This window comes from Calypte anna, chromosome 14 (genome assembly GCF_003957555.1).
Source record: "Calypte anna isolate BGI_N300 chromosome 14, bCalAnn1_v1.p, whole genome shotgun sequence".
Lineage (NCBI taxonomy): Eukaryota > Metazoa > Chordata > Aves > Apodiformes > Trochilidae > Calypte > Calypte anna.
This window is the reverse complement of record NC_044260.1, coordinates 2609162-2628481: the sequence shown is the minus strand read 5'-3', so window position 1 is coordinate 2628481 and position 19320 is coordinate 2609162. Positions and strand designations below refer to the sequence as shown.

At 44.6% G+C, this 19320-nt stretch overlaps 1 protein-coding gene across 1 annotated transcript; it reads right to left on the bottom strand.

Moving 5' to 3' along the window:
* Positions 1-677: 677 nt before the first annotated feature.
* LCMT1 (leucine carboxyl methyltransferase 1) lies at positions 678-19314 on the bottom strand. The gene is made up of 11 exons (XM_030460206.1): positions 19138-19314; positions 18083-18174; positions 17652-17773; positions 15226-15302; positions 14539-14600; positions 8106-8208; positions 6208-6328; positions 5316-5417; positions 4845-4936; positions 2794-2891; positions 678-1065 (listed from the first exon to the last, which is right to left on the bottom strand). The coding sequence occupies exons 1-11, from the start codon at positions 19233-19235 to the stop codon at positions 1043-1045; spliced, it is 990 nt and encodes a 329-aa protein (XP_030316066.1). The 5' UTR covers positions 19236-19314; the 3' UTR covers positions 678-1042.
* Positions 19315-19320: the final 6 nt, after the last annotated feature.

Below are 19320 nucleotides of genomic sequence, written 5' to 3'. Positions count from 1 at the left end.
TAGGAAAATAGTTGCTTATGTTTGTAACTGCTTTAAACAAATACTCTGAGTGAGGCACTTCTGGTGAGCAATGAAAAGCAGTCACTAAAGCAGAGAGGCAGTTCCTAATGAGTAAGACACTAGGCAAACTATAAATACTAAACATTTATTATTTTTCTCATAGGAAGGTTGCAAAGTTCAATTTCAAACAACAGGGCAAGGTCTTTTGTTGCTGTTGGGATCTTGTTTCTTTTGAGGGGGAAGAAAGAAGAATGAGAAACTGGTGTCAAGATATTACCAGCAGCAGTGCAAATTTAGACTGATTTCTCTCTTACCTTCAACATCCCAGTGCTAAGCTGCCAAGCTAAGCCCTTCCCAGTTAAATAAAGTCTACTTTAGCATCATCCAGTTTCTTGTACATCACTGAACAAAATAATCATGGCCCTCCTTCTTCCTACAAGAACATAGCGAGTTCTGTCAGCCTTGTAGCAACAGTAAAGGCTGGAGAAAGCCACCATGGTGACACCTGATAAAACCTGAACCTGCCCAGAATGAAAATTAAAGCAGTTAACCCCCATGATCAGCTGTGCACAGTGCAGAGACAGCCAATAATGCAGCTCCCCACCACTGTCCTTCCAGCTTCCTGTCACAAGCACATTTTACACATCCACAGAAAGACAAAAGAGGGAAAACCACACACTCCAAGAACACCTTACTTCCAGTTTCAAACTAAGGAAGGGAAGCTTTTAATCAGGAATTACCAACATCTCAGGAACGCCCGTCACGAGCTATCTCCGGGAGTGGGAGGTGAGTCTGGTCCTGTAACAATTGCTCACAAGGGGCTAAAAGGATTTGTTAAAATTACCAGGAGCCAAGAGGCCATCAGAGAGGACAGAGGCCACCAGAGAGGACCAAGGAAGCAGCAGCTCCCCTGCCTCCTGCAGTGCTGCCGCTCACGCCGCTGAAGGTGGCAGAGGCCAAGTCCCATCCTTCCTGTGTCTTGTCACCCATGCAAGGCAGCCCCTATGGCTGCAGGGCCCGTGGCTTCCCTCCAGCAGGGACACTAGAACGTGATGTTTGCAAGACCTATTTGAAAAGACAGGGGGTGGGGGGAGAAAGAAGTGGTTATTCTTCCACTCCTGGGCTTCGCTACTCTCAGGGCAGTCAGACACAGGGAGAGGGAGGGTTTGGTATTCCTCTTTCTGGGTTTTGGTTGTTTTGTTTTTTTAAAATTCAAATGTAAAGGGTTTAGTGGGAGGAAAAGAATCTAGGAAACAGGTTGATCTGTACTTTCTAAACCCTTTTTTGATTGTGATGCAGCAACTGATTTGAATAAGCCAAGCTGAAGGAGTACTGAAGTTATTAATGGCAGAAGGAACAACACAGAAGCTGCTGGTGAACTAAAGGTCTGCCCATGAATTTAAAAAGAGAAAGCTGGGAAAAGTACCACTAACAAAGGCATAAAAGTCACTCTGGATAAAGAAAAAATTGCTTTAGATTAAGGCATATCCATGCATTAACCACGTGATTAACTTCTTTGATTTATACCATATGCTGCCTTCTTTCACCTCAGTACCCAAAACTGTCCTAAATACTTCTCTAATCACAGCAAAGAATAGTGCTGGAGATCCCAGGAATCCCAGGTACTATAAATAGGTGAAGGCTTTGGCCTTAGCTCCTCTAGAAATAAGCTCTGTCTAATAGTCATCACTTTTTAGGCACAAGAAATCAAATGAAAAATGTGCATTTCTGCAGCCTGAAACTGCAGAAGTCATAAAATTCAGGTCAGAAGACCCCAGGTGAGCATTTCTGTTAGAGCAGCAGCAACGGGGTATGGGAGATCCAGCTCCATCAGCTGTACCAGATGCTTTGCTGTTCAGGCAGGCTCAGATATATGCACAACTTCAGCAGAGATTCCATCAATTCCCATTTGCTAAGGAAGAGCAAGTAAAATTTATTCCTGAATACTGCTTTGTCAGGAGCAAGGGAAGGGCAGGAAATGGAAAAGAAAGAAAAAAAGGTATAAACTGGCAGCCAGGGAAGTTTTCTAGAAAGACTGAAGTCCCTGAAATTTCAGGCAAAAGTAGAGATGAACTTTGTCAGCAACAGAGCTGTCTTTTTAATTTGGACAAATGATGGCTGTGGACATCCATCCTTCAACCCTCCAAAAATTCTTTCAACTTTATTATTTCTTCTATAGCAGCAACATGCATAATGTTACAGAAAGCATAAATCAAGTCTCTCTGTTTCAAATAAATTCCACTCTAGGAGCGAGAACTTCAAGAACAAAAAGTAACATTTTAAAGAGTTAGCTTGAGAGGGAATTTTTTTTCCCCCAGGAGAAAGTAGGGTGGAAAACTTAAAGTCTCAGATGGATGTAAATTGGGACAGTGCAGAAGAAGACTGGGTTAAGTAATACAAATTTATTTTTATGTTGTCAGGACACTGTGATTTCATATACCATGTGCCCATATGGCACTTTACATGCATAGGATTTGTAAACCTTTCAATTAGCAGATAGTATAAAGCAGGGAGTTATTTAAAGTAACCCATACGGTTATCTTCCAGGGTAAAAATTCCAATTCCTCTGCACTGGTCAGGGGTCATGTTGGGTGATTCAGGTGCCTATAGAAACCCTCAAAAGGCTGTGGAGAAACAACCACCTGGGAGGTGTTCACAGCCCCAACAATGACAGAGAAGCAGACCCCATTCCTGCTCCAGGATACTTCCATCATTATCTGCTGTGTACAATCCCAGTCTGCCAGACAGGATTTCAATGTGAGGGGTCACCTCCTAAATATTGGGGAACATTACCCAGGTTACTGCTGTCCTTTGAAGCCCAGCAGATGCAGTAGTGCTGCATTAGTTGTTCAAACAGCTCCTTTTCATCTAGGAATTCAAGTCCTTCTATTCTGTGGAAATAAAAGGAAAATTGTCATTCAAGCTGGTGTCTCAGTACAGTTTTTAATAACCTCTTCTTCAGGCCTAGGAGTGAAAACTCTGGCCAGCAGGGCAATTACTTTTCAAGTAAATTAGTACAGGTATTTGTCCACAAAGAAGACACCACCAGCACTCCCAGCCTTTGTTGTCATTATATGAAACAAGTGATCCACAAGATGTTTTCAACTTCTCATCACTGGACTTTCATGTTCCAGCACTGATCTGTGTAACTTCTCACAAATACCAACATTTCTCTTCTAACCAATTTACTATATGTGTCTGGTCTTGCTGGACTGAAGCAGACACACCAGTACAGCCTAATGGAAGATTTCTCTTCATCAAAGGATCACAGGGAACAGTTGAAGATTGTGTTTTCTCCAGACAATCACAACAAGTCCACATGATGCCTTGGAAGAGTGATGGGTACACCAGTGCAGCTCTAACAACTCTCCCACATGAGCTCATGATGAAGCACAAACCAAATGGTACATATAAGATCCGAGGACTTTTTTCCTAAAATGGTTCCTACCTAGGATTCTTACAGTGAGATCTCTGAATGTCTTCCACCAAATTCCCAAGCTGTGCTTGTCTTAAAAAGTCTAACCTGGCACATTCTGCTCTCTCACTCTGCATTACTTGAATAGCAGAGTGTTTATTTTCCACACTAAACATTTGGAAGGGCTGATACTGAGGATCAACAGAGGCTGAGGGGCAAAAGTTCCTAAATACACTCACAGATGTGCAAGGGCTGCAGAAGAACACTTTTGCAGAGATTTTTATAAATAGAAAGCATCCTTTGCCTCATTAAAACTGAAGGACAGAGTTTACATAACCTATTTCTTGGCATTTGGAACAAAAGGAAGGAGTCAAACAGATCTGGGGTAGCAGAAAATGCAACAAAAAAAGTACAAGCTCTGTCTCTCCACAAGTGCCATATGGCACAATCACTCAGTCATCATTCCTATTTCAACAACCTATGATTTGCAGTCTCACCTGTTCAGTTTCATGGCTTGAGAAATCCCCATATGTGAACAGTTATTTTGACCGAGGTAACTTGTTCAGCTAATTCAAACTATAGTTAAAGAATGACTCACAGCAACTCACACTTCATATTATATACCTAAGAAGTTACTCATTAAAAACACTTTCTTCCTTTTTAGCTGTACTTCAATGAAAGAAATTTAATAATATCCATGCAGATTATTGCCTTATAACAGCCACTGTGTTACACCCCCTGTGTGCTCAGCTCTGTCTGCAGCCCCAGCCCTCTGGCTCATGGAATGAGAGGAATGGGAGATGGATCCCTGTGCTGAGGGACAGCCACAGCACCCTGCTGGGCACACCTCTCCTCTCTCACCCTACAACAGCTCAGAGCACCAAATTACTGCTCCAGCTGGGCTCATCACCTCAACACACTGCCAAGGCAGAAGGGAGGGAAGAACAGGACTGCCCATTTTCCACCTGCTTGTAGTGAAAAAGCAAGTGGGTAAGTAATCTTACTGAGGCCTCCAAGAGAGGAGCAAAGAGCTGGATGTCATCTCCCTTGGGGACAGGAAAAGTGTGTCTGTTCAGAGGGTATTTTAGGACCCTGCTCCACCCATCTTGCGTGGTGGAGGCTGGATGTTCACAAGAAACCTCTTAGGTACTGTAAAAACTCCACACAGCATTTATGCATCTTTTATCTGCATATTTCTGTCATGAGCCTACTCCTGGCAGCAATAACCCTCTTGATCACCAGTGTTGCTCCAGGCATTATCCTTATGGCTCTGCAGAGCTTCAGGCTCAGACACATTCTGCCTGGCCAGTACCTGCAAGCAGCCTCCCCTCTGTCATGCTGGGGGATCCCACACTACTTATTGACATGAACTGCCTTGGAAATGGCTTCTGAGGATGACTTTTGGCCAGAAGAAACCTATCAGTAATACCTTTTGACATCATCCTGGGGCAAAGAGCTGTACACTTTCATCATGTCAATGGCATGTGCAGTTTCCCAGCCATTCAGCAGCAATCGTTCCCTCTGTAAAACAAACAGCACAGTTTTCAGAGGCCTTGAGGAAAAATACCAGCAAAGTTTTCCCCTCTAAGGATTTTGTAGGCCCCCTGCTTAAGCTGTTCTTTCGAGAGCTTTTTTACTCTTTCCTGAGCATCTGCTGCTGAGCTCTGTGCAGTGAGGACAGTGGGGTGGATGGAGCTGTGCTCTGACCTGCAGTTTTTCTACTCCTGAAACTAAGTGCAACCATGGCAGTGATACCAGGGAACCACTCCAGCTGCCCACCCCAGACCTGCTCTGGTCACTGCTCTGAGCCTCACAGTGCACACACAGAGGGGCAGAACTTGCAGACAGATTTAATTAACATTTCATATCGAACACACCCAGAGCTCTGTGCTCCTTTTACCTGAGAGTCTAAGGATCTGCAGACTTCCACTCCAGCCAGGTTACACTGTCTTCTCTGCAGGTTCTCAATCATGATCTGTCCAAACCGATCCATCATATTCACCTCAGGTAGAGAAGGAGACAAAAGTGTTCCCCCTTCCGAAAAGAATGTAATGCAGTGAAAAGCAGTAACTTGGTTAAACTCTTGCACTGTCTGTTGTGACATGTACAGGATAACATCACAGTAAAGTTTCACACATACACCAGGTCTCATTCCCCACTGCCACAAACTCCTCAGCTACCTCAGGTTGAAAAGCTGGGTTAATGGTGCCACCTGCTTAATGGTGGCAATGCTGCTGCCTCTGCAGGGACTCTGCACTGGCCACTGCAAACTGACTGCTTCAGGCTGTCAGCAACTGGGTTCAGCTCTCCAGCAGTGGTTTGCAGCTTGGAAGATTCCTTTACTTATTCCTGGAGCCACCCAGTTCCCCCGAGGCAGCATTTCCCTTCCATCCAGAGAAGCCGAGTTCACGCTGATGTGATTTTTGCTCCAATTTGTCAAAGAACACAGAGAGGTAATTATGTAATGCTATACACTCATACCAAGCATTCAGCATAATTTCTTTTTCCCTCTGTCTCATCTAAACCGATATTCTATGGTTTTCTCCACATGGGGATTAAGCCTCAGTTCTTTGGCTCAGTGTAGTCCAGCAGTTGCCTTTCAGAACAGCTCTGTGTTCTTCACAGAGAGCAAACGGATCTGCAGAATGAAACTCATGACTAAAGAAATTCAGCAGGGACTGCTGTCTACACAAAGGGACATGGCCCACTCGTATTTTACAGGCAGAACTCCCACTTCTGAGAGCAATTTTTACAACAACAATGCAGGTCTGAAAGTGCCATTCTTGTTTTACCTGCTCATAATTTATAAACATCGCCACCGGAAAAGCGCTGGCCGCCCACTGGAGGAGATCTGCAGATTGCTGTGGTGTCATGTAAACCAGCACACACTCTGCCACCAGAACTGTTGGCAAACTTGAAAATAAAAGAATAAAAGAGATCTGTTTCTAGAAAAAAGACAAGGGGAAAAAAAAATCTATCAAGAATTATTAGTGAGCAAATAATTTAACACACCCCAAATCCCTGAAGAGCCACCCTCCTTATGAACTGGGCATTTATGGATGAAATCACTGGATCCAGTTGTCTAGAACTGGGGGTTTCTGGCAGTCAGCAGGGGACTGCAACTCAGAGGTGCTGGGAAACATCTCTCCTGACCACCCACACTATGAACAGCAAGGCTGTGATAGCATGAAGTGCATCCTAAAATCCATTGAGCAGAAGCGTTGCACCCTACACACCCAATCCAGAGATCAGGAACATTAGGAATAAAATGTAAACTGAAAAAAAAGAAAGTTTCCTCTTTAAGAAAAGTTCTAAGAAGAATTTTAATTAGGCAAATTTGTTCGGTATCTGCAAAACAAGCTTCACATATTGTCATCTAATAAAATGCAATGTTGCCTCTTCCCCCTCCACCCCCCCAAAAAAAACCCCAAAATAGAAATCTACACGAGTCATTTTCCTTAGAATTATGGAGCTTTCTTTTAATTGCTAGAATGAACAGGAAAAAGAAAAGTCACCAGAAGTAGGAGAAAGTCCACGAGGCACAGCAATGTAGGCAAGCAAGGCAAGATTGCAGGAGATGGAAGTGTAAAGATTTAAATGGCAATTTGATGCATTCTGCTTACCCATCTGCTCTCTCCCACCCAGCCAGATAGCCTCTATTTATATAGTTTGGATTTGAAAGGTATGTCCATCATCCACTCAAAAACTTAAATCCTGCCCCCTCCAGAAGCCTAATGCTTGAACAATAAAATCCCAGATATTAGCTTCCCCAGCTGAGTTCTTAAAGGATTCCACGGCAATAACTTTGCCAAAGGGGCTGTGGGGTTTAAGTGGAGGCAATAGAAAATAATTACTGAGATAAAACTCTGCAATAAATTGATAGAATTATTCTTAATTTTAGCAGCTAGGCTCCTAGATACCTTGATTCATACAGCCATGACAAGAGGAGAGGAAGATGTCTACTGATATAGGCACTGCCCATCAGACAGCAGTAAAACCAAATGCAAATGAAACTACTCTTAAAAAAGGCAGTTTATAACATTTTGGTACATCTCTAGTTTAGATATTTCCTTTGAATCACTTAGGATTCTAGTAACTAAATTGAAAGCAAATGTAAAAGGGGTAACTGTTTCAGAAACCTCTGAAAGAGTTAAATCACAAAGTAGAGAAAGAAAACCCATGAGCTCTGAGGCAGAAAATGGCTGCTGTGGGAACTCATCCCCTCTAGGGCAAGGGACGAGGGGGGAAAGGAGAAGTAATTTCAGCTGCCTGCCCAGCAACAAGAGCTGCAACTCTGCAAAAGGCTCAAACAACCCGAAGGGAACCAACCACCAGAAACACCCTCCCAGAAAGCCAGACTTCATTCCCCACGGCGTTTTAAGAACAAGAAGCAAATAGTTCTGTAATGTTTGATCTTCTCAGGAAGGGTGGAAAGGCAGTTTGCAGAGGAGCCTATGCAAGGAGTAACCTTGCTGCAGCCTTGGAAGCAGCCAGCAGTGGTGGCACTGCCAGCCTGCTGGGCTCAGAGAGGCTGCAGGAGGTGTCTGAACAATTTCTTCTGCTCAGAGGGCTCAGGAAAAGGTAACCATGGAAATAGGATAATGAGCACTGGATGCAGATGCTGTATGCCCAAGCCTGACTTTGCTTCCACAAGCCCTCGTCAAAAAAAATAAGAAAAAAATAATCTTACTGTATGTCCAAGTTATGTTTCTTTAGCTTTTCTTCCAGGTCTGATGAGAAACGGAGATCTGCTCCTACTATGGAATAGCGACTGGAGTCCAGGCTGTGGGAATCTGCAAGTTCAGGAGACCCAGAGTTACAAATGAGAGGAGTGCTGACAACAGAAATTAAAAAGATCCCCCCAGGAACATGTGAATCTGAAGTCAAAGTTTGATCTGTTATGCCTAACAACTAGCAGCAAACTCTTCTTTTTAAAACATTCATCTCCCTCCTCCCTGGCTGCTGTGCTTTGCAGATGGTGATCTCTCAGCATCAGGCTCTGCAACAAGCCTCTGCAACAATCCCTCACTCTGCAGCCACTCTCATGCAGACAGCTTATCCCATCCATTACCATGGTCTCAGGGAATGCAGAGAGAAGAAAAATGCAAAGATTAAAGCCAGGGTTTTTTTCTTTTGTTTGTGGAGTCTTTTTGAATGACCCAAGACATGCACAGAAGGAGCTTCACTGAAAAACAAAATACATCAATTTCTGAATAACTGGCTTAAGAGTAACAAAGTTCCAAATACTAGCAAGACAGCTACATAAATTAACAATGCATATATATGAGACATATATATGGGTGTCAGAAACAGATTGGAGGGCAAAAAAAGTTGCTGTTCAGCCTTTTGTATGATCTAGCAGTGGCATTTAAGCACAGAAACACATTCTCAAAAGTGTTCTGATACACAAACATTCACCCTGGGACACAACAACCAGCAAGCTCCTGTAAAAGCTCCCACCATGAAGGAGGGACTGATACTGAAGGCAAAAGACAATTTGCAGCACCAATGCACCTCTCCATCAGTAATTCTGACAGCCAGTTGCAATTAATTCACCAAGATGAGCCCCCTTCCCACAGAAAGCACGTCACACGTGCAGCACCAAACCCATTTAAAGACAAAGTTCTGTGGGAACCTCTCAGATGGCTCTGTCCTGCTTTAGCTTTACTGGAGGCATTAGGACAGAGAACAGCACAGAATCTTCCCCTGCCCGTAGGAGTGTGACAGAGCAAGTGGTCATATAAATAAGTTAAACAGTGGAAAAAAAAACCCCAGAGTGAGAGTTTACAGTGGTCTTGTAATGGCCAATTAATATCTGTCTGCAGCTCTGTTTGGGATCCTGCTGCACAGACACATCTCCTGAGCTGGGATGTGGGGGCAGGTGTCAAGGGTGCAGTGAAGAGAGAAAGAGAAGCCAAGGGGCTGAAGAGACAGGATGAAAAGGGCTTTCCATTGCAGGGGAAAAAAAAAAAAAAAAAAGGAATTTATTAAATTAAGAATTAAGCAGTGCTTCCAGCAACATTTCTGACCAGATACAGAAACCAGAAGAGTTCATGCAGAGAGTTGCAGGGAAAAAAAGAAAAAGTTGTGCTGCGAATGATTCAACATTTTGAGTCAAGACTTTTTTCCATGTGCTTGTTCTGTAATAGCTTTACTACTTCCCACATCCTTCTATTTAAGTTATTATATCAAGGCCATGATAATGGCATCAAAAAAAGCCACACAAAAAACCCCACCACACACAGGAAAGCCTTTATATAGAGACTGGTTTGCTGTCCAGAGATCCAACACAACAGGCGTCAGTTACCACAATTAGCTGCAATTAATGCAATCTTCTTGTCCAGCTTCATTGGCTTGGACAGACTGGGATGTTAATTATAACCAGAAATAAACTAGAAAAACTTTTAAGTGATCCAGTAACAGAAGTAAAACAAACACTTCAGAGGTGGAAGTAAATGTCTCTTGCTCACACCATGTTGACTCAAGCATTTTTATCACTGAAGGAAAGGAAAAGAGCAAAACTTCTCAAGCTTCAGGTTAGAACACTGGCCTTCAAAATGGCTCAGATGTCAGCACTCCAAATTGTCTGAGTAAGTCAGTGTTATGTGTGAACAAACCCCACAGAATTTGTTATGCAGAAATCTATACTTCTGCTCTAGGCAGAGCCTGGTTATTTGAAGAGAATTACTGAATAAAAAAAACAAGAATAACCCCCAAGCTACAAGAGGTTTCCTTAAGGGTAATGTGACTCAGTGGAAATACACTTTAAGCCTTAAAGCCAAGTATACTTATTGCCTTAATCCAGGGCTCCTTGCAGCAGAAAAAGGCCAAGAAAACTGATAAAGACTGGATTGTCTTCCTCTCTTCAAAAGCCTTTTACTCCAAATGCAATCACTTCTCCATTCCCAGTTTCCGGGCTGCCTGGTTCTCCTTCTTTGGTCCATCCCAACAGAATGTACTTGTTCCTCCACACATTTTCCTGCCAGCTTCCCTCGACTCTCCATTGATGGTTGTTGGCAAACACAGCACAGATAGTGCTGAGGCAGAGCTGCACACACATTGTACACAAAGCTGATACAATTGCTAAAAATTGTACATTCTGAGCATATCCGAGGGCACCTCATTAAATACCTCCATAATTTACACATTTCAGTATTTATGACCAATGATTTTATCTAGAGCAAAATCTTAGGGAAAACCATGAAATTTACAGCAGTAAATATTAAAATGCAAATGGAGAGGCAAAAGGGAAAAAAGCAAGAGGAAAGAGTTCAAGCTAAGCCTCTTCCAAATGTCCTTCTTTTCCCTACTAGCTTCCACCTTTGGCCTATACATACATATTTATAGACTTACATATAAAGTCAAAGGAATGAAGAGATTGTACTTAACTAGGCAAACAACTTCAAGATTTTAAAATCAGACCTGACAATTGCTTCATCATTTAGATGGCAGACATTTACTGCAAGGTGATGCAGCTGGAATTGCCACTGTTCACAGCCTGGAGGCTAAAAGTCAAAGGATGGCTATAAACACCCCAGAAAATAATGTGCTCCTATTTCATGGTTTGGCACCAATTTCTACTTTATTGCAGAGTTTTGCTCTTTAAGTATGAAAATTTGCAAATGTGCTGCCACCCTGACTGAGAGGGTTGCTGCAAATGTATTTTACAAAACCTGCCTATCTACAGAGCAGCTGAAAGAGCAAGCTGGAGCTTGGCAGCACAGTCACATGGACTTCATTGATTTCTTCTTATGAGCAAGTTGCTTTTAAACAAATCCACTTTTTTGGTGTTAAAAAGCCCTCTTCTTTTTTTTTTTTTTTCCTTTCTCACTCTCCCACAGAGAAATACAAGATTCATATTTCACTTGAAAAATACAAAGGAGTGGAGAGGGAAGGAGAGAAATAAAACACCCCCTAACACTCTATCCCATCTCCTCAACACAGACTCCCCCAGCCTGGGCGCATAACATTTAGTTTGTCTTGCAAGTGCAGAATCATCCCCAAGGCAAGGCAAGCAAGTCACCAGGACAGCACCACCCCTGATGCTTGTGCTGGGTTCACCAGGAAGTTTGGAAGTGTAGGGAAAAGGAAGTTAAACCAATCAACTCCCCAAACTGGACCAGACAGGGACAGAAAATGTATGAGTGACACTGAAAGGCAACAGTACCCTGAGGTGTAAATGTGGAATTGCAAGGTAGCAAAGTTGGAGTGCCAGCTCCCCAACTGCACTGCAAACCAGGTAAGTGTCCCTGAAGTCTGCAAACAATTTAGCCTGAGGTTGCCATGTGAAATTCCTGCTCAAATTCAATGCCTTCCCCTGGACACCAGCATTCCATAGGAAATGACAAAGCTGTTCCTTGACAAGTGTCACCCTGCTGCATTCAAATACCTACACTTGGACTGCAAGCTGTGCTGTCACTGCTGTGTCTAAAGGGCAAGGAGAAAGCAGATGTTGTTGCCCTGAAGCGGATCAAGTTGTCTACCAGCACCAGCTTCATGAAATGAAAACTGTGTGAGAAGAGCAGTAAAAGAACAAGAGTCATGTCAGTTGATATTACAACTCAAAAATCAAACTCCAAAGCTCCTGGTGTTCCTCCTGGTGTTCATGAGACAGCAGTGTGGAGCTGATCTGGGGGATGGAGGGACAGGAGGGGACAACCTCCCTCCCTAAGATTTTAAAACTTGACCCATAACTCCACCCCAAAAGCACAGAAATGGGAACATTTCCCTACCTGGAAATGCTGTTTCATTATGCCCCACTACATCCCCTATGCCTCTCATTAGTCTGACAGCTGTGTCAGGTCAGACCAAAGGTCCCCCCAGGAGCTCTCCTGCCTCACTGTGCCCACAGCAGCTACCTGGGGAAACGACAAAACAGAGGGCAAACACATACTACTCATACTGGCATCTCTGTTGCTTTCTATCTTTATTTTTCTAAGGATCCTTAAATTCCATTCTGATTTTTTGAGCATTACTGAGCCAATGTTTTTATGTATCTATTTTTTATAATCCCCTGATCTTGCCCACAGGCAGCACTGATCAGCCAGCAGCCTACTCTCTACCATTCACATGTGAGGCACAGACTATGTTTTCCACCCATGTGCATCACTTTATATCAATTCACATTAAATTTGTCACCAAGTCACTAATTTCTCATAATTCTTCTAGTTCTTTACCACTCTCTGAAGAGCTGGGACTTGCCAACAAGCTGCCACTTACTCATCACTCTATTTTCCCAATCACTTTTTAGTGTTGAACAACAACATATCCCTGAGCAGAGATCTCCATCTCCCTCCATCATGGAAATAACCATGTGCCCACCCTCCATCCCCAGCTCTTTATCCAGAGGAGAATCATTCCTTCCCCCACAACTTCTTTGGCAAACTTTGGTAAGCAACATCATCAAAAGACACTATTTCAGCTGAAGCACTGCATTAATTAAGATGTCCCTTTCCAATCTCTCTCTTGACTCCTCCAGAGAACTCCAGCAGGTTTGTGAGGCATAACTTACTTTCACAAAAGCCACACTGCCTCTCTCTCAACACTTTCTATTACTCCTGTTTTCCACTATGCCTGTCTGTTAGAATTTGTCCAGCAGATCCATTGGTCCTCCTGGCTTGTAGTTCCCTGGATTTCCCCCCAGAGCCCATTTCAATCACAGCCACCAGGGATTAAGTATTAAAATCAGATGCTATATTCCAGCTTGTAGCTGAGAATCAAGTTCCTTTAGACCTCTAAGAATTCTCCCTTCTCCTGACTCAGTCTCCTTAGTCCACAGCCTCTTCTGGTGGCACTTCCAGAGGAAGCAGCACCCTTAGGATGTCCTCAGACTGAGTTCCCACATGGACTGATTGCACTCAAACACACCTCAAGTTATTGGGTGCCAGTTGAAACTGGGCTTCCGCAACAGAATTCCACCACCTCCAAATCCCATGGTGTTACATCCCAAAGATCCCAGAGCCTGCATCAGCCAGGTTACAGCAACAACTGTCAGGAACTTCAACCCCAGCACTGGGAAAGAACAGGAGGAAGAGCTTTAGAGAAATGAGCCACCCCAATGCAAACAGGGATCCACTGACTGCTGCTGACTGCTGGGACTTGCTAATTAGTAACTTTTTATTACAATATGTGGCTGAAACTTGATAACTTTGCAGTTATTTTGCTACACTAGATGTAACTACAGCTGTTCCATGCCACAAATACAATCAAACCCTTCTGACTGATCTTGTATCCATCCCTTTTTAACAGTGCTTCCAGGAAGGTCTCTGAGCTAAAACACTGGGGTTCTTGGGAGCCCATTTTCTGAGATGGGGCTCTGGGCTCTCATCTTTTGAGACCCAAATGAACAACAGAGAATTCTGCCATTAAATTGACATCTAAAAGGTTGGCAAATTAACACCTGCTGATGTGCAGCAATAAAATACATGTAAGATGCATCAATTCAGTGTCAGTCAGGTTGTGGCAGGGCCCTGACCGAAGGTAAAGCACTAACAGAGCCTTGGGGTGAAGCCCCAAGCTGTCAGCAGCACCAGCACACACTCACTCTTTGGGCACTGAAAACATTACTCATCCAAACTCAAGGTTTTTCTCCACAAAAACAATTTTTCAAATTATAACCAACACCAAGAGGCTGTAAGCCAAGACTGCAACCACACCACCTGAAGCTAAGATCCTCTTAATTCCAAAATGTAAAGAGTGGCCCTGGCTCCTGAGAAAGGACTTTTCAGGCTGCATTTCTTCTGGGAAGAGTCCACTTAATGTGAAGACTTTTTGGAAGAAAGAAGATAGAGGAAAACACTCAATAGATATTTTAATCCAGTAGACATGACTATCAGTTAATTTCCTGTGACAAAAAACCCTAACTTAAGCTATGTATGAGAAAAAAGAAAAACACATCAACCTTCTGGCAGAACAAAACCACTTCAAGAGAAGGCATTTCTAATGTGACACAGAATGAACGGGCAGGAGTCTGTAAGAAAAGAAAAAAGCCTCTTTTTCCTCCCAATTCTCTGTCCAAACGGCATTTCAAACATTAAAAGCCTGCCCACATAGCAGAACAAAGTGATCAGAAAAGTTTTAAAAGTGCTGCAGTACATGGCTGACTTATTTTTCAGATGACTCACCTATTAGAAGAGAGTCCCCTGAATGGGATTCCATAATTGGTTTTGACAGGGGAGGTTTTGATCTGTGGGAAGAAGGAAGAAGCATCTCTGAGCAGTTAAGCTTGTTTAATAGTGTGCTTAGAATTCTATTTTTTTTAACATATATATGTGTATGTCAAAGCACACAAGAGAATATCTCTGCCCTCTACTGGAAATGAAAACGTTTGCAAGCTAGACTTGCTAATAGGCTGCAGCTGAGTTTTATACCCAATGCCTTTCAAGTTTTGAGGTAATCTTGAAGAGAAATCCTGACACTCTCTTCAGGGATCCTCAAGTGTGTTTTCACTCACCCACAGCACCACTACCCCACCTCTGGCTGAACACAGGAGTCTGGGAATTTACAGCTGCCTTCAATAAGAAGAAAATCACCTCTAATCATTGAGAGGCTTCCCCAGCCCATTGTACTTGACATAATTAAGAATAAAGGCTGCTTGCCTCCCTAAAAGCTTCCACATATCAACTTGTGCAGTCTGACAGTGGCTGTGCAGGCACAGGAATGACTTCCCTGCACAATGAAACCTTCATTCTAAATCCTAGAGCACGAGGAGTTCCTCAGAAGAGAGATGAAATAATTGTAGCTTGCAGTTCATGACAATTTTGATGAATTACATTCAGTTTCCCCCAGCTAAACATAAGCCTCACACTTACTTGATATTGTGTATTTTTCTTGCCACTATCATTGGAAAATCCACTTCAAAATATTTCCGAGGGAGAAGATTTTCATCCTGAAAATTGGAGTCAAACTCTAGAATTAGGGACATGGAAGTTTCACATGTAGATGACAAGAAGCCTTAAGTCTTAAACAGTTTTGTTTCAGTTTACACTGGCATTACTAACAGTAGCATAACTTAATATTCCCCAGCTTAAAAAAAAAAAACAAACCCAAAGAAACAACAAAAGCAGTTGGGAGAGATGAAAATCTCCTCTAAGCAGCAGGGAAATGATTGAACACTTTGTAACACAGCAACTCTAGGCACTACAGCACTGAGAGAGACATTCCAGCAATACTTCATCAGGAAATAGAAAAGCACAGGAATTGGGAATTATGACAAAATATACCAAGCACCTTCAGTATATCTCTCTAAGAAAGGCCTCAGGGATATTTTGCACAGGAGGCCACCACATTCCACAACCTGTCCTCAAACTGGCAGCCCAGCTAGAAAGGGATCAGCATTCCTCTGCTACAGAGAGGAGGAAACCTCTCCATTCGGTGCTGTCCCTGAGTTTCTCCCTATGCAGCAATCCTTTTGTGATGGATATGAACTGCTGGTTCCAGCTTGCCAACCTCATGAATTTCTGAAGAGATAAAATCAGCAGGCAGAGCTCTGAGGCACCCAGTTAACCAAGTCCCACCTGCTCCTGACCAGGAGAAAGTACTGGAATTACAGGCCTCACTCTAGCCTTTAAAATCACTGTTACAGATAGGTAATAAAAATGTCTACTGACAATAGTTTTTTCATTTAAAAATAGTTTTTTCATATATTTTTCCATATATTTTTTTCATATATTTTCAATAAAAAAGACCCACATCCCACAAACAAGAAGTATTTTTTTTTCCTTCCCACTGAGTGAAATGTGAGGAGCTGTGACCAAGAAACTTGTGCCTGGCCTCCTCAGGCTTTCTTCCGGAAATTTACAAATGTAAATCCTAATGAGAAGACAAGATGACTCAGGGGTGTGTTCACTCAGAATGGCACTATCCTGTAACATCTAAATAATCTGAAATTTTGTGAATTGCATATATCCATACAAAAAGGCATAGAATCACAGAATCATAGAATTGGCTGGGTTGGAAGGGACCTCAGAGCTCATCAAGTCCAACCCTTGATCCACTCCCCCCGTGGTTCCCAGCCCATGGCACTCAGTGCCACATCCAGTCTCTTTTTAAATATCTCCAGGGACAGAGAATCCACTACTTCCCTGGGCAGCCCATTCCAATGTCTGATCACTCTCTCCGTAAAGAAATTCTTTCTAATATCTAACCTAAACTTCCCCTGGCACAACTTGAGACCATGCCCTCTTGTCTTGTTGAAAGTCGTCTGGCAAAAGAGCCCAACCCCCACCCGGTTACAACCTCCTTTCAGGGAGTTGTAGAGAGTGATGAGGTCTCCCCTGAGCCTCCTCTTCTCCAGGCTGAACAGCCCCAGCTCTCTCAGCCTCTCCTCATAGGGTCTGTGCTCCAGTCCCTTCACCAGCCTGGTTGCCCTCCTTTGGACCTGCTCCAGGACCTCGATATCCTTCCTGAACTGGGGGGCCCAGAACTGGACACAGGACTCTAAGCTGTGGCCTCACCAGGGCTGAGTACAGGGGCAGAATCACTTCCTTGGACCTGCTGGCCACGCTGTTCCTGAGCCAGCCCAGGATGCCATTGGCCTTCTTGGCCACCTGGGCACACTGCTGGCTCCTGTTCAGCTTCCTGGCAATCCAGACTCCCAGGTCCCTTTCTGCCACTCTGTGCCCAGCCTGGAGCTCCCCATGGGGTTGCTGTGGCCAAAGTGCAGGACCCAGCACTTGGCCGTGTTGAACCTCATCCCATTGGAATCAGCCCAACTCTCCAGTCTGTCCAGGTCCCTCTGCAGAGCCCTCCTGCCTTCCAGCTGATCCACACTTCCCCCCATCTTAGTGTTGTCTGCGAATTTGCTGATGATGGACTCAATCCCCTCATCTAGATCATCAATGAAGATATGTATATTTATATATATATATATAAAAGTCACATTTATATGAATAATTCAGAAACGTGTAAATTGAGCCTGTACAATCATTTGCCTTGGTACCTTATTCCAGTCTTACTGGAGGGTAATAAAGCAAAATCCTAAGACTTGCAGAGGACAGCCAGCTTTGGGGCCCAAGCTCTGCTCCTGGAAAGTCCACTAGAGGTCAGCTGCGTGTCACTAACTTTTTGGTAAAAACCACTAAAAAATGCAGCCCTCCCTCCCCTCTGAGGCTTCAAGGTACCTCAACTCCTGCTGAGCAAGCTGAGAGCTGAGGAAGAGCAGCCTCAGCCCTGTGCTCCTCAATGCAGCACTGAGAAGCCCTCAGAGATCCTGGTCTTCCCTCTCAGCTATCATTACCTTTAATCTCCAGAACAGGGTGTCCATGCCAGCACCCAGGTTAACAATTTGACAGTTGCATTCTGTCTTCTTCAGAAAAGCTTTAATCAGGTAACTGACTCCATGAACACGAGCATAGTAGCCTGTCAGCAATGAAAAAAAAAAAATTGGTGTTAATAATTTCCATATGGCACTCGATGTTTAACCCTCGTTATGATTTTTTGTGAGGTTATTTTAAAAACAGGGAAACAACACAGTCTTTCTGAGATACCCAAGAGCAATTTTTTATTTTAATTACTAACAAAATCCGATGCACCCATAAAACAGATTTCCTTGTGTAAATAAATGTTTTGGACAAGTTTCACTTCAAACTGAGCAGAACACAGGGAGGTTTTTTCAGGTGCTCTTCAAGACCAGTTAAGGACACATCTGTGCTGTCACATGTAACTTGCCTCTGTTGATTTCAGGTGCTTTTCTCTCCTTGGCTTGTCTCACAAAATACTGGATGTAGGGGTCCTTCCAGTAGCCAACACTCACAGCAAACCTGTCCAGTGAGGGGGGAAAAATTAGGAGACTCTGGGAGAAAGCCACTAAGATTTATTCTAAAAGACACAGATGCTGGTGGGGTTTGCTGAGCTACTGAACATCACCGATTCCCACTCCAGACAGTGCCATTCCAGCCAGCACCGTGTGCTGGTTTATAGACAAACTCTTCAGTGGAAAATTGGCAACGTGTAGAGTAACAAGGGCAGAAGAGAGCAATTTAGGTTGAATGTGAGGAAGAAATTCTTTGGGGTGAGGGTGCTGAGCCCCAGGGTGCCCCCAGAAGGACTTCACCCACCCAGCACACCAAAGGCATCCTCCTTCCTAGTGCCTCCCTACCCCGTGCTGCCACCCAGGCCAAACCAGACACTGGCACCCTAAAGATTGGACATTAGGAAGAAATTCTTTGGGGTGCTGAGACCCTGGGTGCCCCCAGAAGCTGTGGCTGCCCCATCCCTGGCAGTGTTTATTGAAGGTTGGATGGGGCTTGGAGCCCCCTGGGCTGTGGGAGGGGTCCCTGCCCGTGGCAGGGGGGTTGGAATGAGAGGATCTTTAAGGTTCCTCCAACCCAAACCAGTCCGGGATTGACGCCCAGGAAAATTCGGGGCAGAGCTGGGGCTGTCAGTGCAGGTGCAAAACCCCTCCCAAGCAACCCCCCCCTTCCCCGGGGAGCTCAGCCTCTGGTTTCAGGTTTGTTCTCCCCAAAGCAGCTCTGGACCTTCGCCCTCCCCCCTCCCTCCCTGCAGCCGCTCGGGCCCGGGTAACGCCGGGGGCGAAGGACACGGACCGGGCCGGTACCGGCAGAGACACAGGGCTGTTCCCCCCCGCTCCTCCATCCCGGCTCCCCGGGGGCCGCCGCCTCCCTGCCCGCCGTCGCTCCCAGCAGCCCCGCGGCCCGGTGAGGGACGGACACCGGAGGGGCCGTCCCGCTGCTTCCCCCCGCTCCCAGGTCAGGCTCCGGTACCGTTTGCAGACGGAGGCGTCTTCGCACGTTCCCCGCACCGCTTCGTCCGCCTCATCGATGCCGGCGGCGCAGAGGGGGTCTCGGGCAGTGGCCGCCATGGGGGGTGTGGGTGAGGCCGGGCCCGGGCACCACTCCCGCCTGGGCCGCCCGCCGCTGCCGCCACCGCCCCTACGGCCCGCCCCC